The sequence below is a fragment of the Oenanthe melanoleuca genome, chromosome 4A (assembly GCF_029582105.1).
Source record: "Oenanthe melanoleuca isolate GR-GAL-2019-014 chromosome 4A, OMel1.0, whole genome shotgun sequence".
Taxonomy (NCBI): domain Eukaryota; kingdom Metazoa; phylum Chordata; class Aves; order Passeriformes; family Muscicapidae; genus Oenanthe; species Oenanthe melanoleuca.
Window position 1 is genome coordinate 12333422 of NC_079338.1, and position 22386 is coordinate 12355807.

At 46.1% G+C, this 22386-nt stretch overlaps 1 protein-coding gene across 9 annotated transcripts in view; it reads right to left on the bottom strand.

Moving 5' to 3' along the window:
- The window catches only part of PLS3 (plastin 3), a 49153-nt gene that overhangs the window by 17438 nt on the left and 9329 nt on the right, over window positions 1-22386 (bottom strand). For 7 of the 9 annotated variants that reach the window (XM_056491831.1, XM_056491839.1, XM_056491833.1 and 4 more), the window contains exon 2: window positions 2800-2886. In XM_056491831.1, coding sequence (XP_056347806.1) covers window positions 2800-2886 — 87 coding nt within the window. Of the gene's footprint in view, window positions 1-2799; window positions 2887-10376; window positions 10396-13244; window positions 13332-22386 lie in introns of those variants that run through there. The other 2 variants (XM_056491836.1, XM_056491838.1) reach the window with 2 other exon arrangements.

Below are 22386 nucleotides of genomic sequence, written 5' to 3' on the forward strand. Positions count from 1 at the left end.
CAGGATGCAAGAGGGGAAAGTAACCCACACGTTTCCTTTTAAGGACATATGCTCAGCAGGACACACTAGCAGGATCACAGATCCCCGTTTGCCCTAAGCAAACATTTCGGAGCATTGTTTTACCACCTTGTAGAGCTGAACACTCAGTTATGATTTTTGAGTACTTCATGTTTCCAGAAAAGATGCTTATCTGTGCTTATCTTAGAGGGAGGGAGAATGAAGACAAATAAACAGAGCAGATTTTGTTCTGGCACGCCTCTCCTCTGAAGTGCCCCTCTTTGGCCAAGTACACACAAACAGGCACCTGCTCCACAGAACAAATTCAGAGACCCAATGAGATCTGGAGCAACCTGCTCTTCTCCCACTAACCTGTGTGTCACTCAAAGCCTAGACAGTTCCAGTGCCCCACTAATTACTGTTTTCAAACATTACAAAGCTTTTTTCTCCCCACTGCTCTTTACCACTTGGATCAGTTACAAGACAAATAACTGCTTGTAGGATGGTGGGAGCTGCTTGTCTGTGGTATAGCTGGCTTTAGTGATAACATAAACTGTGGTTTCTCACCTGTGGATTGTTCTAATAAGCATTAGGATGTCTGTGGACTCATGCCTTTTGCTGGCTATCAGAGAACAGCACATCAGCTGCATGGAAGGCCAGTGGTGACAGAGCACATACTAACTAAGACACCTCACTGCGTTCCAGCATCCCCAGATGTCTCAATCCAGTCCAGGTGCAGACAGAAAAGCTGCTCAAACACACACCTTTAAAGCCCCATCAACCTATCCATCCAGAGCAGCAACCTGCCCTGTGCTGGAGTTAAAGCAGGTCTCCAGGAAGCCCAGCCAGCCAAGCATTTTGGAGCAGGGCACATCTTGGTGAGCAGAAATCACCCTATGAAACGTTTCCTTCTCCCCACATCTCCTTCATAACAACCTAGAAGCCAACCAGCTGAGTTTTGCTATAACCATGCTTCTCAGCTGCATTCTAAATCTTCCAGATAGCTGGGAGATGAAAAACAGGCTTCATTTTACATAGCAGTCTTAGTCCAACTTCTGTTCACATCACTAGAGATGCTATTAGAAGTGAAAGCCAGTCATCCAGCCAGTGACCAGCTCTATATCCCAGGGCAAACATGGCTCCTTTAGGCAAGAATAAAGGGAATGAGAGCATTAAAGACTCCTGACAGGTGTGTCCCACATGCTTGCAGGCTCTACCATGCCCAAAGCACACAAAACAAGACAGTTGAAAAGAACTAGCAGATCCTATCTCATTTGTGGGTATGTCCAGGATAATTACCACATTCCTCATTAATATTTAAGTTGTGACACTGCCTTTATGATTTAAAACCAAACAGGGACCCACTTCCTGAGCAGGGTGAGCTGGTTTCCTACAAGAAACCAGGATTTGACTTGCATTTCTCCATGTTTCCAACCTAACCTTGATAATTTCTGCCACACTAATGATAAAAACCCACAACATTCCAGAGAGGTTAATAATTTTAAATGCATCCAAGGACAGAACAGACTGCCTACATCCCAGCCTTATTGAGATCTGTGCTAAGAGGCACATTAGACAGAGAGAAACACTATGTTTACTCCCAGGGAACATCTCCCTCTGTGGCAGCCCACTTCTACCTGCTGCAAAAGTCTTGAGAAAAACAAGAGAGGAGAGGGAACTCCTTAATATGAAACTTGCTTCAAGTTCCAACAGGGGATACTGCTCCATGAGAATCAGTTGCCTCTGAAATTCACATTTCTCTTTGCAGACTGGAAATTCTGAGCAAGTGAGTTTTCACAGCCACCCTGCTGTAGAGGGTGGTAACATCCAACACAGGTAAGAGGCAACTATAATTTTATATAAATAACCAGTGCTCAAGTGATGCCCATGTCCAGTTAGGAAACCAGTGCTGGCTCTCACCACTTGTGCAACTCCATCCTGGCCAGTGCCAGCCCGGGTGTGGCTCCCCAGCTGCACACACTGACCTCAGTCCCCAGGGCGGTGCTCCATCCCACCCCTCCCTGCTGGGTCTCTGATCCTTCAGTAAGCCATATCAAGAAACTAAACCAACAGAAAACAATTTTTTCCATTATGTCAGTTTTTTGCCCATTTCAGCTTCCTGAAGCAGCCTGCCAGAGGCTTCTGCAATGCCAGTGCAGGGGGAAAGCTGGGAGGCAGGAGAAGCAGCTCCTGGAGGAGGCTGTGCAGCCCCTGGAGCAGGGCAGGCTGAGGGAGGGCAGCAGAGATGGAGCCACCAGAGGGCAATGCAGGTATGCTCAGCACTAGGCATTGATCATCACCACAAGTCACTCCATGATGGCCAGGTGAACAAATTCAGTTTTACTCACAAGCCCCAAAATGCACCTGGCACAAACCAGAAACCTACAGCAGCACCTACACTGACCATGCACATGGCTCAGCCAATCTGCCAAACCAACACCACCAGAACCAAGCACTGTGCAAGCCCTGAAGTGCTGCCAAGGCCCAAGCAATGCAGTACCTGTTTGGATATTTCTTCTGCCATCAGGAAGCAACAAAACCCACCCTGGAGCAAAAGCTCCACAAGGCTGCCTACCAGTGCTCCCTGACAGCCAGACTGCCCGTGTCCCTGCCCTTGTGCTCCTTGGCCAAAGTGAAAAGCCAGAAGCAACAAAGCTGCCAAGGGACTCCTTGGCACAGAGACAATCATGAGAGCAGCAGAATGCTCACATCCTGCTAGCATTGCTGCTCATCACAGGGATGATAAATCCAATTCAAATGTGCAGCAGACAGGAGCGAGGTGCCCCCCTCGCTGTGACTTACCAACTTTAGCAAAAGCCTCCTTGAGTTCCTCCAGCTCATCTTTGGAGATTTGCATGGTGTTGGCCATCTCATGAATTAAGGGAGTACCTAAAGAGAGAAAAAGAATACTGTGTGAGACCAGACTGCATTCAACAGCACACAGCCTCGAACAGCAGCATAGCAACAATCAGCACCAGTGTCACCACAGCTCCCGGAACCACGTTTATCTTTCCACTAAGAAAACAGATGTGTCAAACCCAGAGATGGGAAATACACCCTCTGACAAGTTAAAATGCCCATTAGCCTTGTTAATATTTAGCTCTGTATATTATTTTATGACTATGTTGTTCTGCACACATCAAGGTACCTGCTGTCAGTGTATGCTGCAGGTCACAACTCACATCTCCAGAGATTTCCCATAACTTAGAACAAAATCAGAATCCAGAATTAAAATGTCAATGGAGAACACACAGCTACCAAATCCAAATAAGAGATTCTGAACAGTATGTGAAGAGGGTATATGAAGGGATATGAAGAAGTAGTATACCTGGTACTGTTTGCAAAAAGGAAATAGTTTGCTCTCCTGCAAGAAAGATGTTAGAATCAACACCTGCTTGTTTCCCCAGAGTCAGACTCCCAAAAAACCTGCAACAGGCTGTTTGCATGGCCACTGTTTCCCTGAATGGTAGAAACCATGAGCAAGCACAGAACAGCAGGCACGAGAAACAGTGATACCCCGAGTTCACAGAAACTCCACTTGGATCAGATCTGCTTGGTGCTTAAGAAACAGAGAGGATGAAGCACAGAGTTCCTCCACCCATCTGCCATCATCCTCCTTTCCAAGTGCTGATTAGGTGCCACCCAGGCAGCCTGGACAGGAGGTATCACCACAGGGATGGGAGAAAGTCAGACACCTACACACATCCCCATCCAGACATTCGTGACAGGGCATCAGATGCCCTGGTGGCACTCTGGGTGACATGACCATGAGAGAGCAGTGATTGATGCAACAAGGAACAGAAGCACAGGCACTGATAAGCACATTCTACCACCACTGCTAGCTCTAGCTCAGGGTCTGTACTGGGGATTTAGGCAGGCTTGGTGCAACTTCAAATGAGATTTGCATCCCGAGATTTTCCAGCTCCCACATTGTTCACTACAGTCCTGAAGTTGAGAAATAAAAGGTTCCTCCTCTGCCTATGGGAACAGGCACAGCTGCCTCCTCCTTTGTAAGCAAAAGGATGAGGGGTGGATTGAGGTTTACAGACTGTCAGAAAGCAGGATCCTGAACAGGCTGGCTCTGGCTCAAGGCTCAAGCAACAAGAGACTCAGTTTAACAAATGCCTGTGCTCTGATTAGCAACCCTCTTTTGTCTGAGACTCCCAGCTGCCTTCACAAGCACTCCCTAACTTAAGAACACAAGTTTGCCTGTAGCTGTAAATATTCATTTTCTGTAACACTTCACTCAGTCTGGAAAGAATGAAGTTGTTAGAGATGGGAGTGATGGGCAGGTGTGGCAGCCTGGGAAAGCAGCTCAGACAGGTGCTCGCAGCAGAGAAAGTCAACAAGAAGTTGCATCACTGCAAAGACATGAAGGAAAGCTTCAGATCCCACCTCACAGCATTAGCAGGCACAGGATGATGTTGAACAGTCAGTAAAAGCCACCAACAGCAAGACAACAAACTTCATTGGGCTCAAGTTGAAAAAATGAAGAAGGGTGAGGAATCACAGCAAAGACGCATCCGACTGACAGAGATAAAAATAAAAAATAAAATAAAGTAGCTTTTTTACTGTTTCACAGATTACAAGTCAGGCTCAATGCTACCATGTAGGTCCCTGCAAGATGCAGGAATGCTGTGTGCAGCACTGACTGTCCTGCTTGGTGTCCAGTCTGGGATCTATCTCCATTCCTGGAGCAGCCCCTCCCCTGTAGCACTCCCATGGGCGCCTCAGTTGAGCCTCAAGTGCCACCAGAACCTGGGGATAAAGGAGTTGCTTAGCAAGAAAATCAGCTCTGAGCAAGCTTGTTGCATGATACAGGAGATGGATTTCACAACTAGCAAAAACTCTTTGAGAATGCTACCAAGAATAGAGCCAGTTTTGGCTATACAGGCAGTTGGCATGAGCTGCCAGGCAGGAGAGGCTGAGCTACAGACTGAAAATTCAGCCAAAGCTCCTCCACAAGTTCTGCCTTCTTCCCAATTCTCATTTGCACCAATTTGTTTTCAAACCATGAGGATTCCCCTTGAAAAGGGATTTCCCAAAGCATCATTGCTTAACCACTTAATTGGAATTTAATTTGCTGCTGACTATCTCCAACATCTTTAACACCAAAAGAAGCAGCAAACACCACCATAAGCTGAAATGCTGCACTGTTTGACTTTATCAGGGAAATATTATGCTCTGGATATGCCCTGCGGTTGTTTGCATGGGTCTTGACTTAAAAAAAATCTTTCCTACTAGTCCCTAGACTGTTCAGCTCATTCCATAAAACAGGTTTCCCTCTCAGTTTTTATAATATCACTCTTCCTTCTGTTTCTCTGCTAAGAGGAGGAAGGAAGAATTCAGACCAGCAGAGAAAAAGCAGACACCTGGCCTTGTCAGGGCTGTCTGTGAAGGGAAAGGGTGCTATAACAAACCAGCCCATGGAAAGGTTAGTGGGCCACAAAGTTACAAGCTCCCAAAGCAATCCTACAGAACTTTTCTACAATGAAGAGGTATTATACCATCACTGGGACACTGGGCTGGGGGGCAGGGGAACCTCTTCTTTTTCTTGTTGTGTGTGGGGTTTTATGTTTGTTTGTTTTTAATAGCTGAGTCTAGGGCATTCAGAAGCGTGTTTTTCATTCAGTTGCATTTTCAAACAAGAGGCTTTGTCTGGTGGGACATAAAAGGCCCTTTTATCAGCCTGGCACAGGGATCACACATCAGCTGCCTCACTGGGAGCCCTGTGGGGACACACCACGCTGCTCACGCCACACTCACTGCTGCTGCAAGAAGGCTCCAGCCAGGTATGACAGGCATTTAAACATCTCAGAGGGAAGAGAGAACAAAAGAAAAGTTTTAGTCTGGTGGCTGACAGCCCATTGATCAATGCACAGATGAACAAAGTGTACAAGGAAGCAATCACTGCTCCAGATCCCTCATCCTGCCTCCATCCTCAGCCCACAGGAGAAAAGCACAGGCAGCTCTGTAACACCTGGATGCACAAAGGCACTGACCTGCCCAGAACAGTGTGGCTGGCAGATGGTGCAGCCTGTTCCTGCCCTCTGAGACTACCTGAGATACAGATCAGAGCTGCTGGATTTGGAGTATCAACTCCCTCCCTGAGACAGGCTAGATAAAGTTCCTGTGCAAACAAATTTTACAGGTTCTAAACACACTGCAGTCACAGAATTTGGGTTAGTTTATTTGCAGAACTGCAATAGGGGCAGGTCAAGGAAAGCTGCCCCAGCGTGTTTTGACAGCTGTGAGCCACCTGGGGACAGGCCACTGCAGGGGCTGTCACTGCAGGGATGCCTCTGCTGAGCACTCAGCACTTCCAGCACAAGTGCCAGAAGCTAACCAGGATATTTGGGTGGATTAACTGCTCAGACAGCAACTTAAAAACACTTAAGCACAGAGAAAAATGTTCTCAAGACTCTTCCCCAAGAGGGGAAGCCCTGGAAGCTGCATCCTACACAGAGGATTGGTAGAAAACTGATGAAGGGGGGATATTCAGATATTTGTATGTCTTGAAAGTTGGCAGATTAATTCAAAGTTGAAAGCACATGACAACCAAATATTTCCTGACAGCCACTTGAACATTTCCAACAGAAACAGAGCTGGAATTTGCTGCTGATCCAAATGGAAGAATTTACTTTCTTAGCAGCTCTGTGTTACTCTGAAAACTGAGTGCTTCATCCTTTCCAGGCCTGCCTTACTTTAATATCTCTACAATGACTGATTAACAGTATCAACTTGTTTACTCAAACAGGCCAATGCAGAGACATGTTAAAGTGTCAGCAAAAAGGTATTAGTATGTCCTATTTCCACCCGATTTAAAGAAAAAAAATCCAGCACAAGTGAGCCAGACCTGCTCTGGAGCAGTGACTCACTGTATGTATTCCCTGTTTCTGAGGAACCTGTGGTTTTGCTCCCTTATCATGACAAGAGCTCCTGACATCAGAAGACAAGTCAGTTAGCATTAGCTAATTAAAAACACTCAAAGCCCACAGACCAGTGACCACTAAGGCAGCACATTTCTCTTGGAATCAGCCATGGGCAGCCAGGGACCGTCCCCTCACAGCCACAGCAAGTGCCAGGGCCCTCAGGCCTGGCCACTGACAGCTGCTGGCCAGCCTGGAGGAAACCAGAGATTCAGTGACACAGGATCCAGCCCAGGCTTCCTGTGGCTCACCTAATCCTCCTCTTCCTCCCTGTCCCTGCCAGGAGCTGCACCACAGTGGGCTGGCTGTGTGCACCCCCAGCCCCTTCTAGAGCAGCCAGCAGCACTGTGACCACCCAAAAGGGCTCTGCACGTTCCAGAGGTGCCAGCACAGCCCAGAGAGCCACCCTCATGACAGTGAGAGAAGAGTCACTGGCAAGGGTACAAGTGCCAGTTTTCTTTGCATCCCTTCCCAGGTGACTGGGAGCTGCAGAGGATGCTCAGCTCTCCTGACTCTGCAGGAAACCTCTTCCACAGGCACAGGCCTGGGCTCATGCTGCTTCAAGAAATGTCTGCAGGCAGGAAAGGCACAGATACATCCACTCCCATCTCCATCATCAGCTCTGATGGCTGCTTTTACTGGTCCAGTCCCAGCAAAGCCTCAGGGTTTTACAGACAGCAGTCCCAAACCTGACAGCCACAGGAGGACATTACACTTGGTCTGATGAGTCCTCTGAGGCAAATAGCTTCCAGTGCCTTGGAGGGAGGCAGGAAAGCTGAGGGATTGATGGCCTGTAAATGAAAACCTATCATAAAATCCATCCTCTCCTGCTCATTTGTGTGCTCGTCAAATGCTCGCCACAGTGTTTTGCTCATCGCATTCCTACAAGACAGCACCTGCACCTTGCATGTGGTTATTAGCAAACACCAAGCTGATGGAAGCACATAAACTTTTAATTGGCAATTACCTGACAGCCACTGGTCAGAGGTAGTGGCTGAAACCAGACCTTCACCACACTTTGGTGACAGATGTAATCCTGGTCAGAGCAGTGATTAGGCTCCACAATGTCAGTGTCTAACCTCTTATCATCAGCATGATGATGCAGATTCTGAAATCAATTTGGTGTTTGCTGTTTGCACAATCGTGGCTCTAGTGCTCACAACACTGTGGTGCTCCTGTCCACTCAGGGACAGGAAAGGGGCACACAGAGCTTTCAGAGGCATTGCTTTGTGGTGCCACACTGGCTGAGTAGCTGCATCTCTCATCTGTGGATCTCCCCTTGAGTAAAGTTTTCCCAGCCCCACACAGCCCAGGCTCAACAGCAGTGAATCTACAGCTCTGCTGTCAGGTTTGCAATGCTTTAACTACTGAACACTGTACTCTAACACCTGCAAAGCCATCACCCAAATCTAGCTTTATTTCTCTCTTAATTCAGCTTTTCTTGCCCATGCAAAGCACCAAAAACCTCACCTCAACAGGCCAAGACCAACTACATAAACTCAATCTTAATTCTGAATTACTTTAAGCTTGCCTGGCTATTTGAATTGACCACATTACACCACCCAGCTCTCCAGCTCCCTGAAGCTACCTGTACACCACAGGCACAGTACACCTTTTGACTGATCCATGCTGGCTGTGCAGCCCAGCAGCTGCATCACAGGGAAAGGGCACAGGACTGCAGATACTGCACAGGCACTCTTCAGGTCACTTCATCTCAATTCCATACTGAGACTACCTCCAGCTGGTGTTTCTGAAGCACCTCTAAAACAGCAGAAGTCCCATCAGCAGGTTTTGCTTTATATTCTTTCAGACAGTGTCTCCTGACACTGTCATGCTGGGAAAGGCAAGTTCCCTGCTGTTCTTATGTTCACCTGGGAGTGGACTGTGAAACTTTGCTCCAGTTGTTGCACAACTCACCACTGCTGCAGGGGAAAAATCTGCCAAATCCATCAGGAGCAGACACACATGTTGGAGTTAGTCACTGCTCTTAGCTTGCCAGAGGTTCTCTCTGGATTTGGAGGCATGTCTCAATGCAGTATCCACCTCTGGACAAGTATGTTCCTCCAGCAAATCCAGGTTAGAAGCTCAGTTTCTTCTAGCTAGACCTGCATAGAATGATGCCAGGTATATTTCTGAGGTAGATGCCCAGCAGGAATCTGAGCTGCAGAGAGACAGGGCCACTCCAGTAGTATGGGAACAAATGCAGCAAATCACTATTCCTACGCCTTCCACCCAGACTTTAACCACTACCCCGACATCCACTGACAATCCTGGACAACCTGATCCTTCCCCTTTTGCATGCTGGTCAAAGTGTTTTCTCTCCCTTCTTGACAGAACCAGATTCACTAGCTTCAATCATCTTAAATCCTTAGTAAAAGCAACTGCTGACCCATCAGCCCATTTACATGCCTTTGACAGCCCTGCACAGCCAAGGAAGATCTTTGGGGTGTGGTCAGGCCTGGATAATGATCAGCGTGATCAGAACCCTGACACAGAACTGAACTGTATTCAGCACCCAGAGAAAACCCAAAATCAGCATCAAACTTGCTCACAGCATCAAATAGGAATCAGCCCCTTGATAAAAGCCCAGGAGAGCCACGTCCTCCAAGCAGCACCCACAATACTGGATATGAACTGGGGATATGAACAGAAATTCACAGGCATTCAAGTACACTAATCCCTCTGTCTCACAGAGAGAAAACAGACAGAGAGCAAGCAGCTGAGGATGCTTGGTCATGTGATACCAAATTGCCCACAGGCTGGAGGGAAGCACAAGTCAGAAGAACAAAAATGCTTCCACTCCAGTTTCCCATGGAAAGCGAAAAATAAAGCTTCCCCAGCCCCTTAATGACATTTCCCCCAACACATCCCCATCATCTGAGCAGAGCTGCCACTGATGCACATTAAGCGGTAAGATGCAATCTTGAAGCAGAGTGGATGAATGCTTGGTTACTTTCATCTTCCAGAAGAAGGCTGAAAAGAAACACAGAACTGCTTTGGGACTCAAATGGAAGGGAGAAGCACTGAAAGCTTTCTGCAGACCTTACAGTCTTTGAAGGCTCCTGTCATGGAAGACCAGGGCCAAGTGGATTGGATGGATGGTCACAGAGGAGACCAATTGCACTCACACACCCATCATGCTGCAGGCTCAAAGCCAGAGCACTCACACCTTGCTCAAAATCTATTACACATATCTACAGAGTACTTATAATCTACAGGGCACAGTAGGAAACAGATAAAATACTGCTCAAGGCACCAATGAATCAATCCTTAAAAGCCTCTTTGACAAATACTCCTATTCAGTATTGCATTTTGACAGACCTCCAGTTTTAGTAGAGCAGCTACTCCAGGGTTAGAGAATATTTGAAATCATAACCCACTAGATTAGCTTAACTAACTTTTGAAATACTTTGTTCATGTCAGTGGAAAGAACAGCAATATTCTCATTACCTAGCTAGTGCAACATGGAACAGGTGATCCTTTCAAGATGTCCCAGGAAAGGAAGATCTGAACACTCATCCACCTGGAACTTGCAAAAGCAAATAACATTCAGTGATTATTTAAACTTAAGAGCAAGAAGGTAAAAGAGAGGGGGGCTGAGGTCAGGTGTCAGCTAATGGACTGAAACTCAGAAGGCTTCATTTAAATTCCTGGCTCAGGCACAGAAAAGTCATGCAAGCCTCTCAGGAAATTCTTATGTTGGTAGTAATTCTTAATTCTTGCGCAGTTCCCTAAAAAAAGAGCAGCATTAGCACTTCCTTCTGCTTATTCTGTATCTTAACCATAAATGTCTCCAAGAAAGGACCCATTTCTTACCACCAATTGCAAAAACTCAGAATCCCATCCCTCATTTTAGGAGGGGACTCTCAGAGCAGTAGTGTAAAAGACAGTGGGCTCCCTGCCAGCATAAGAAAGGAGGAATAAGGTTCACAAGGTTGAATCAGTGCAAATTTTCTGCCCCAGAAGCCACTGGGAACTGCTTGCTGAGACCTGCAGGTTACCCTCAACGTGCTTTAAGCATGTATCTCTGGATTTCCCAATATTCAGCCCCAAAGGAGCCCAGTTCCTTACAAGGTGGGCTGCAGACCTGAGCCTGCACCCTGGCTCAGGAGCAGGTGGATAAAGCCCTGCAAAGCCCACGCAGCCCAGAATGCTCTCCATCCCCCCAGCTCTGCTCTCAGGTAGCACTCCTGGCAGGTAAAGGGACTGATCTCCAGTGTGCCATGATAAAGCAACAAGCATTACTCAGTGTGTTAAAATTCTCCCCTCCACCCAGGTGGGGGAATCAACCAGATCCCTAAATTAAATCACAGTACAGTCACTGCTTATTCAACAGCAGCAAACAAGCTCCTGCAAGCCAAACACCCGGCATGATGGTGCTGATCCCCAGCAAGCTGGACAATAGGGAGTTCCAGCTATTAATTTTGGAAGGGTGGGTTCTGTGCAGCCTTTTAGAACATACAGCTGTGGTCAAGCAGTTTGCAAACTGTTTTATCAGTTGAAGGTAAACAGAACTGTCCGGAAAGAGCACAGCCAAGGCTGAAGTTCTGGCTGCCCAGATGATAAACATTCAGGGAAATGTGTCAATTAATATTTTCTTAAATAAGAAACGAAACACTAGAAACTACAAACATACCCTAAGTGTCGTAATTATGTTTCAAAAGTGTCTTAAATCCCAAATTTCAGTAACAGATCTCTAGCTAGAAAAAGCTTCTGATAAAAGAAAAAACATTTTCCATCCTTCTCCAGCTGTCTGTAATCTTGTTTAGAAAGCACTTGGAAAAAAGGGAAAGGAGTCAAATTAATTTGTTTCAGAGCAAGAAAGCAACATTAGACTACAATAAATCAGTGTCAGTGCATAGCTGTACCAATGGCTTATGAAGTAGAAAAAATCTCTGTAAATTCATTATTTATTCACTGTAGAAGAGATGGTATAGATCCCATATAGTCTCTGGAAAATCAGGAACATGAGTCTCAAAAAATTAATGTGAAATGGCCAGAAGTGAAGGAAAGCTGCTGGCTCTGCCTCCCAGGAGGTTGCAATGACAGTGAAATCGATTTTAATCTAACTGCAGGGTGTTCCCCACACTTCTCTATAATTTAACTTAATATGGGGAGGAGCAATAGGGAGCCAAAGACAGTCAGACAAGCTCTACTTTGTGACTCCTGGATTTTGGAGAAGCATTAATAACCTCCACAAAATGCATTCTATTTAGCAGGTTTCAAGCTCAGGTAAATGCATCCAGCATCAATGTTAGGAAAATGCATCAAGCACTCCTGGAGCTGAGCACTAACTTCTCATTAGGTCCCTTCAAGCTGCTTTGCCTCCTCCTCCTCCCTCTGTTTCACCAGTGCCCAATACCCCTAGGACAGATGTTGTGGTTAAAGAGACATATGCACTTTAAACAGCATGCAACCTCATCACTACTTTGAATTTCAGGAGGGTGTGAGAGTCCTCTAGCTGTGGACTTTTGGCTAACAGCAAGTATATTATCAGTTTAATAAAACATAACTTAGCAAAACCTCAGAGCAATACATTCAGTACAAACAAAATTAGGATGTGAAGAAGCTGGACATAGAAGTGTTTTACAGGTTTGCAGACAAGTGAAGCTTTTGGCACAAAAAATTCAGCATTTCAGTTCAATACTTATAAGTACTGGTATACAAGTGCTTTAAGCTAGTAGCAACTACTGAAGTGTTTAGAGAGGGTCTACACTGGCTTCCAGCATCAGGGATAGCCAGAAACCACAGCAAGATAAACTCCTCTGTTAGGAAACTAAATCCTGCCAGCCTGTAATGCCTCATGTCATTCCAGCTGGAGTGGCAAGGCAGCATTCAGAGCCCAGCCTCTCCAGGAGAAAGACCCCAAAAAGTTCAGTGCCACCACAGCCAGCAGCCTACAGCCATGTCCCAAAGGCACTCAGAGCTCCTGGCACTTTCTGCAAGGCAGAGGTTTAACTATTTAATACTTTAACATGCAAGTTGAAGCAGTTCTGCTTTGTACAAGCCTGCTGCAGACTGAGATGGAACAAGACCGTGTCCCAGAGCTCTGGGAGGACACACCCTGAGCTGCTGGAACACCGAACCTGGGTGATGCCCAGCCGGAGCCTTGCCTGCACAGGTGCACCGATAAACTCCAAACCCAGACACACCAAAACCTGAAATTCGCTCTGCCCTCCTGTGTTTTCCCCCGTCTACTACAGCAGCAGGAATCACAAGACTCTTTGCAGAGAAAAGCAAAGCAAAACAAGTCTCTGCAGGACAATGCCTGGCGCTCGCAGCCAGCCCGGGCACCGCTCACAGCTCGGCGCTCCTTACCTGCGCTCCTGTCTCCTCCCCGGCAAGGAGGATCGCTCCCTCGCAATTCCCGAGCTCGGCAGCGTCTCCCACGCCCCCAGCCCGGAGCTGGGCAGCCAGCATTCCTCCCCGCCCAGAGGGGAGGTCGCTTCCCAGGGATGCGCTCATGTCGCGACAGCGCCCGAGCATCCCGCGAGCGCCGGGCCCCAACAGCAGCGCTGGTCTGTCACTGCTTGGGAGCAGCGAGCAGTAAGGTACACAGCTTCTAGGTAAGCAAACTAATTTTTTTTTTAATTAATAAAAAACAAAACACACATCCAAACCAAAAACAAAAGCCCAACAACCCTCTACTGCTCTTCACTCTAAAACAAATGCATTTTGATTTGCTAGTTGTCAGCCTGCCCAAACAGCAACGCAGAGCTTGTATTTGGCTTTATGCACTGATTTTATGGATGTCTTTGAAAACAAGCAGAAGCTCACAGAATACTAAGGATCCAGATCTATTTGGACTTAGTCTGCACCCTGCTATTACACCTCATAGTTCCTCAAAAATGGACATTTAAAAAAAATAAATTTAAATGGTCTGAATAGATTAGATTAAATAAAATTCAGAGTTCAGAGTTGGCCCACACTGTAATATATTGCATTACCTCAGCAATTAATCCTTGTCTGCTCTAGATGAAACAAGGACAGACATCTGCTGCTAGCCAGGAAGACAGAAGCAATAGAAACACCATGTACTGTGTGTTCCTAATGCAATGCACAGGAGCAGAATCAATCACCAGAAAGGTTAAGTCAGGTTTCCAAACTATAATCATATATTTCAGAGATTTCTGTTTCTATTAAGTCCATAATGTTTGAGCATTTCCATAGCTAAAAGGAAAATATGTCATTTATTAATAAACACAATATTTGAATTAGTAAAAAATTTGAAGAAGTCATGACTGTTCTAAAAATTATGGTCATTATGGTCACTGGGTGGTTTTTTTGTTGTTTCTCTTTAAAAATTACATCACCCAGGAAAGTGAGTCACTGTCTGGTACCATTTCTTGGGTATCACCTGAAAATTTAGCTTCCAGCTGTAAAGTTTCAAAAGAGGTATAAAACACACCCCAAAAAACAAAACAAAACAGAAAACCTAGCCCCAAACCCACAGACTGCCAGCTTCCTCAGGATGGTAAACATAATGGAAACCAAAATAGAGGGTTTTATGCCCAGAACTGCAGCTGCAACTTAAAAGGAAAGAAGCTGGAATGAAAAAACACTTCTGCAGTGCACAGAGACCAGGCTGAGTGCACATCAGACAGGGCTTAGGGAAGAGCAACTTCAACTCTGCTCTGACTTGCACCAGCAACCAGCTTCAGCATCACATCAGCCTCTGGGTGCAGAGCCCAACTGGCTGCTCTGACCAAAATCAGGGACTGCATCAGCCTGTGAAGACTGAGGGAAAGCATGCAACCAAAATGGGGAAACTCATCTCATGAAGTTTAGTGTCTCCATTTTCCACCCTACATGAGCACATTGCACAGCATAAATTCATCCTGTAAGGGTTGGCAAGGTTTTGGGGCTTGAAGGTCCTGGGGAGAGCATGCCAGAGCCCAGCTCCCAAACTAGGATGTGACACTCTGTCAGTGGCAGAGCCATTGCACAAGCAGTGTCTGCTTTTGGGGTGGAAAAGAAAAGCCTCCTCTCCTTGTCCCTGTCATCTGTGTTGCTGGAACAGAAGGCAGCACCTGCAGGTGTGCTGGTGGCAGACTGGCACTGCAGAGGCAGATGCCTAAAAGTCACCAGCCCATGGTCTTCATACCTCTGCTCACTTCCTTTTCTTTTTTCAGGTAAGGGTAAAGCATCCCACAGGGCTATCAGGTATAACCACTCAGGGAAAGGACATCCCTGCCCCATCACCAGCTAGCACAGGTCCTCCCCCAGTGGCTCCACCACAAGGAGCTCAATTCACACACAGTGCACGTGAAACCCCCATCTTCTACGTTTGCAAAGGATCACAGACAGCCAGTTTTTCCAGAGCTTTAAGAGCACTCTGCTCTGTGAATACTCGAAATCCAGTCCTGGCGGTCCAACCTGCAATTACAGTCAAACCCAAAATAGCAGCTCGGCAGTGCCAGCACCACTCATCCCCACGTCATGTCCCGAGCCCCAGCACGCCAGGGTGTGGCCATGGCAGGCACTGAACACTCAGCTCCCCGGGCACTCCCAGCACTTCCTCGACACGCCTGGTCTCACACCACTCCCCACACTCTTCCAAAATAGGAATTTTTTTTTGGTAGAGCCAGTACACCAGTGTATTTTCCTCTTCTTCACGCTTTAAAAAAAGCCTTTTAGGGAAGAAGAAGGTTCCTGAGGTGCTCAGGTGACACATGCAGTCCCCTGCATGGAACATTGAGATGTAGGTTTGTGCACAGAGAGAACTTCCAGTGCTGGCAGGGTTCCTCCAGCACATCATTGCGCAAGGGGACACGTCTCCTCTGCAGCTCCAGCTGCCAAGTTTCACTGGGAGGCCACTAAGGTACTCAGCAGTAGCTCTGCCTTCCAGGTGACAAGGGAGCAGAAAGGGTAAATTCAGTCATCTTGTCTTCCACCACAGACCCTCAAGAACAGACCCTTTGTTAAGTTCTGGGGGAGGAGCAGAGCTCATCCAGTGTGCTGGCCTTTGGCTAGAGAGGGCTGTGCAGCCTCACTGCTCTCCCCAGAGTCCAGAAGAGGACAACCATCTGCTTCTGGACACCAATTCTCCAGCCCACTCCAGAAGTAGTATTTTCCTCACTAATGCCAAGAGATACCATGCTAATGTTGGAAGCTGTTTGAGATAACTTACGAAATCCACAGTGATAAACAAGTTCCTCAGCATGCTACATCTGTCCCAGTGATTTTTGGGATGGGTTTTAACTGCTGGCACTTCTAGCTCCTGCCTAAAATATCTGTTTGCTGGGATACAGCCAGCTCCACTGTCAACCAGCCACAGGGGTATAGGACATGCTGGTCCATTCCAGCATCTCCATGCTAGAGAAACCTCCATGGCCAGAGGGCTGGGCCACAGCAGCCTTGGGAGATCCCAGAGCCAAGAGAGCATCAGCAGACCTTGGCAAGCCTTCAGGAGCAGCAAAAGTGGCTCAGTCTCCTGCCCCTGCCTGCTCTGGTGCTGCAAATCTTGTGTTTTCAGGAACATCCCCTCTTCTTACAAAAAAAAAAAAAAAAAAAAAAAAGATAATTGGGAGAAGTTCAAAAGAATACCTAACTGAAATAGAACACCAGGTAACTTCAATAGTCTACTTCACCAGAGAAAAAACACCATGCTCTGTGAGCCAGGGCTTTAGACAACAAAGGGCCCAGCCATCACACCATTTCGGACTGACATCAGTGACCATTTAATATGTGCAAGATATGTTCTCCTCCTCCAGTTCTGTCCACATTCACTTTTAAATGTAAGGATTTTAATGAAATTATGAACAGATAGAACGGCTCTCACCCGTGCTTTTTGATACAAATTGAGGGTTTATGGACTTTTTGCTTTCTCCCTCAGTGCCAACCAATGGCAGTGTATATCCCATCAATGTAAACAGCTATGGAAAGATGTGACAGCTGAGGAGCAAGCATTTGACCTTAACTCTCCAGTTTATCAGTCTTTTTAAAGAAAAAACAGGTCCATCTTTGCTAGACTTCCCCCTTAAAAGCTTCCTGAGCTGCTCTGTCAGCGAGCCTGTCATCTGGAAGAAAGCAAGACATTAGTCAGGCTCATGCTTATTTAATAAAAACCTTCCATATGCAGGGACTGAAAGTTGGTCTTTATTTAAAAAACGCCTGCAAACTTGAGTATGGTTCTGCAGTACAAAACAGATCTGATTTACCTGATTGCCTGATTTACCCTGTGCTCCACCAGTGCTCAGCTTAGCAATTAACCAGCTAATTATTCACAGCTTAGATCAGGGAGCCAAGCAGTCACTAAAGAAGTCCACAAGTATGCCCAGATCACCACGCAAAGGATATTTCATGTCTTGCTATTTCATAAGGAAATTGGGAGGCTTCAACTGATGTCAGCTCCAGGAAATGAGCCACAGGCCGATGATGCCGGAAGCAGGAGGCTTTATATTTAGTACTGAGTCACCCACTTTATTAAATTGAAAAGACAAAAAAGGTGGGTGTGGGGAAAGGATAAGTGGGAAAAAAAGTGAACAAGTTATTCTCTGGAGATCATGGGCCACAGGGAGTCTAGAGTTGGATGGGCTTTTTTTGTAAAGGGAGAAAGAAATTAAGATATTAGCTGGAAATCCTTTCTGCACATCCACTGGAAAAGCAGTTGCCAGATGAGCTGCACTTCCCAGGGCAGAAACCAACACTGAAAACACTGCAGGAGTCTGCAGTGCCTTTGGGATCTCTCCAGCCAGTCCTGCAGCCTGAGCAGGGCATCACCAGTTCTGAGGAACTTTCCCATCCCTTCTGCTAAATATTTGAGCCAAAGGAGAAGCCACTGGAAGGAACTTGGAGTAGAGAATATTTTTAAGCCATTTTTGCAGCTTCACCTAACCAATCACAAAGTGCACCTTGCAACAATCACACCCCAAAGAAAACACAACAGCATCAGATGAAGCCTGGTGGCTGTTACTGAAGCATGGGAAGAAACTGCCCTGACACACTAAAACTGTACCCAGGCAGGGCTGACATCATCCAAAGGCCATCCTGTCCCTTTCCTTCTCCTCAGCATGTCAGTCCTCCCATCCTGGCTGGCTGAGGGGTCAAAGGGATATCAGCACAAGGAAGATGAGGCAGTGAGCAGAGGACCCACTCTTAGCACAGCATCCCAGTTAGAACCAGCTCAGCCACCCCACAGACCAGACCAATGGAGAAAGAGTGCCACTGGGTCTGGCAGGAGGGTCTTGGAGGCACAAACATACTTCTTCATCTTTCATCTCAGCTGCCAGCTCTGTCCATCACCCAAACCTCCCTGACATGACTTAGGCAATCCTCTGCTCTCCTGGAGAACATGCTCTAGGTGACTGTCCACCTTCAGCCACTACTCAAGGAAACACTATCTCACACTAGAACTGCTACTGCAGAACACAAGGGACTGTTCACACAATATTTCAGAACAGGGAAACCGTTCTGATCCAGTTTTGGCAACACTCAGTTTAGACACATTTACAATTGAGAAGTATACAGCATTCATGTGGACTGCATCCTCATGGAATGTATTAATATGGAAAAGCTGCCATTTAATAGGAATGTAGCTCTTTGAACTAAGGTCTTTTGACATACACTAAAGAAAGTTTTAAAAGGCACCAAAAAACCAATCGTAATGCAAATGGTTGCACAATGCAAATTACAGGAGTACACATTTGGTTAGAAGAGGTTCATATTTTCATACAAGTCTGTCATAAGCCTTTTAACTTTCTATCAGTGATAAATACTTTGCAGCCTGAGCAGCAGCAACACCTTTGCAAAGTTTTCAGCAACTTGAGCCAGATTTCTACCCTGAGAAGATTCACTTTCTAAATACTAAAACATAAATACTGCTACCAAAGCCAAGCACTGCACCCCATTTCAACTTAAAAAAAATTCAACTGAAAACAAGAGCTCTCTCTAATGCCAAACACCACCAGGGACTTACCTACAGGAGTGCCCTATTAGATCACAAATAAAATATGTGTAATCTTCAAAATGAAACTACAACAGTAAAAAAGATGTGAAAAATTATTGAAAAATAGATCCGTGGACTGTAGCAAGAGTGGCAATTATGCAGAACCAAAGGTCAGGAACTGCTTAATACCTTCCACCTATATGCAGAAGAGATTACACCTCTGCAGTCCCAGCCTGCTCCAGCCACCAAATGGACATTTGGCCACCTGCTGACCACTGTGCAGACCAGTTTGCTGCACCCCTCCTGGCCAGTGGGAGGCTGTGGGAGACTGCCACTGGGTGGCTCCTCAGTCCCACACGACCCATCTGCATCTGCAGGTGAGCTCCCACTCTCAGAAAGGTTTCAGGTACTGCCCAGCACACACACCCAGCCCAGCCAGGAGGGGACTTGTATCCCATCTGTACATCCTGCCACGGGCACGTGGCTCATCACATTGTGCAAGGGGCCCTACAAGTTCATCTGTGCTGAACTAGTCCAAAATCTCTCTCATCTCAAGGGACATTGAAGCTTTTTCTGGGGTTTAGCTCCTGCACTTGTTGGCTTCTCTCCAACTGCTCTTTTTATCTCAGACCCCAACAGAAAGTCTCCTGTAGGAGACTGGACAGGGTAACTCCAGGGGCACCCACAACTACTGCACTCTTTTCAAATATGCAGAAAGGTGGGGTAGAGCTGGATTACCACTCACAACACACACTGTAAGTTGTCACCCATAGCCTTCAGGTCCCTAGAGCACAATCTTCACCACACAGCTCATTACACTGTTAATTAGTGAGCCATCTCACATTTTCCAGACCATAAAAAACAGCTACTAGTAGCAGACTGTGCTGTGAAGCCAGTCTTTGCTTTGACAGCAGATTTCTTAAGTTCTCTAGTCTGCTGTTGCTGTTGAGTTTAATGCTTTATGAATTAGTATTAAAGAAACCCTCATCCTAGAAATTAACAAAACAAAGCCAAACACCCACAGATCCTACATAAAGCCAAACAAGGCATTGTATTTGACAGAAGGCATGAAGGGACTTTGGGGCTCAGGTAGACAGCTGGGAGCAATGACACCACAAGGTTCAACATGGATTACACCAAAGAGGTCCAAATGCTGAGCAAGAATATCAGCCATGAGTGTTGCACGTGAAAGGGCAATGCACTAAAGAAAGTCCAATGCCTTGCTGTGTGCCAAGTTGATATCAAACCAATGCACAGAGCTTTAATTGCTAAAGTGAATTATTGATTGGTACTGGTTGTAAAGGTTCTTGCATAACAGCAGGTTTCAAGGACTGTACAGGGCAGAATTTTACTCCACTTCATGATTTTCAAAACTCTTTTTACACAGACCTTCAGAACACAGGGAGCAAAGGGACCAACTAAAACAACCCAGAAAAAGTGTATATACTACTTAGAGAAAGGGGAGGAAGGGAAGGGAGGAATAAAAGTTATTGCCACTAGTGATGGATCTAACTAATGCAGGCTGGGCACTGCCATGACCATCTGTCAGCACAGCTACAATAACTTCCAGGAGCTTCTTAGCTGGGCAGAAGCAATTTTTCAAGTTTCAAGTTTTTCAAGTTTTCAGCAAGAACTCTGAGGAGGCTGCCTTTGCTTGAGCATTTGGTTTATATAACACAGTGGCAAGAGCCCAGCTGGAAATCAGATCAACGAGAACATTACAAAGGGGTGGGCAAAAGAAGGGCAGGAGCAGGACTGCACAGGAACCTCCCATCCATGTCCCCAAGGAAAGCTCAGTCCCAGCCTCAGCCAAATAGTGCAGAAAGGAACAGGCTAAAGTTTAGCTCAGACATGAAGGCTGCTTATTCAAAATATTTTCAGTCTTCAGAAGGCCCAGTTTTCCCTCTCTCCTTATGGAAAGGTGAACTCTATTAAAATGAGGATTTAGACACTTGCTTATTAGTACCAGGAGCACCAGAAGCATGAATGCTTTTGTAAATGTATTTCCATTTGTTCTCTACTGACCTTCAGGAAGCTGCTATCTCAAAAACAGTTCTTAAAAGCAAGGGCCAACCTTCTCCCTGAATGCCTGCTCAATATCAATCAAAACAGGGTAACTTTACATACACCCACAACACCCTATGTATTCCCTAAAATAAAGTCCTCACAATCCATTCTTGGAGGCAAAACATTTTGTGCAAAATTCAGGAAAAAACAGCTTAATTGCAATATTGTTTTAGAGCTCACTTCCTTTATTTCTCTGACCAGCTGGAGACAAGCACCTTGTTCTCTGCTGGGTCAAGGAAATGTTTAACTACAGGATTTATAGCAGAATATGTATGTGTATATATCACCACAGCACTGCAGCTGCTCAACAGTTATAGCAGAAGGCAAACACTGGTTTAGCCCAAGGAAAACAGGGATGGGCTGGAATATCAGCCTGCTCACTAACATCTTGCTGCAGAGGCTCCAAGGCAGGAGAGCATCCAAGCCAGTCCCTGGGACAAGACTCAGCATCCTGGAATCTCAAAACCACAGCCCTGTTCCAAACCCAAACAACACTGCACAAACCCTTCCTGGCTGATTAGCAGGAAGGAGCACAAGATTGCGATGGCAGCACAAACAAGGACCCAGAATTTATGATCTTTCAGACCCAGCTGAAGCACTGCTTCACAAAATATGAATGCCAATTACAGGGATGGGTAGCTTGAATTCAAGTTTCCACTTGGTTAGTGCTGCACTGGACAGACTGAGAACTTTGGTGCTTGCCCAGCAGTTTCATCTGCTGAGAGGGGCTGCACTGAGATCTTCCATAAAAACAGAGACTGAAAACTCACAGGACCTCCTCCAGTTCCTGACCTTCCCAGCAGGGCAGAGGCAAAGGCAACAAGTTCAGTCCTATGAAAGTAGAGCAAGACACTGCTACCTTGTAGTACAGAAGAGAGAGTGGAAGAGGCAGATCAGCAACCCCAATTCCCTGTTATTTTGAGCAGGATCTATGGAGCAGAAGTCCTGGTACGTGGGCTTCTGCTACCAGGGCTGGGACAGCACCACATGCACCAGCAACATCAGTGAGGCAAAGATCAATATAAACTTCAAAATACCACAAATCTGATCAAAACAGGTATTTTGAGGGAATAAGCACATAGAAAAAAAGGACTCCTGCTATAGTTTTCAGATATTACAACAGGCCAGGAAGAACATTGAAATGGCACACAGGTGACTGTGCAAACTTGTTTCAGGAACAGCCCACTGCACATCACCTTCCATCTAATCCAGACAGGATACAAGCTTCTGTTATCCAAGGTCTTCAGTCTGAATTTCAAACATCTTGTGCATTCAGCTCTGGAGAGCCCCTAATTTAATCATTAATACATTGGCAAAAAAACAGCCACACAAATATAATGCAGAATCACATGCCTTCCTATTTGCTTTCTAGTGTAGAAATACTTTTCATATGTCAACCTTCAGGGAAAAAAAAAAAAAAAAGCAAGAGAAAACAAAGGGGATTTTTCTAAAGCTTCTTTTTCCACCATCTCAAAAAGACAACAATTTCAGTAGCAATCCAAGAGG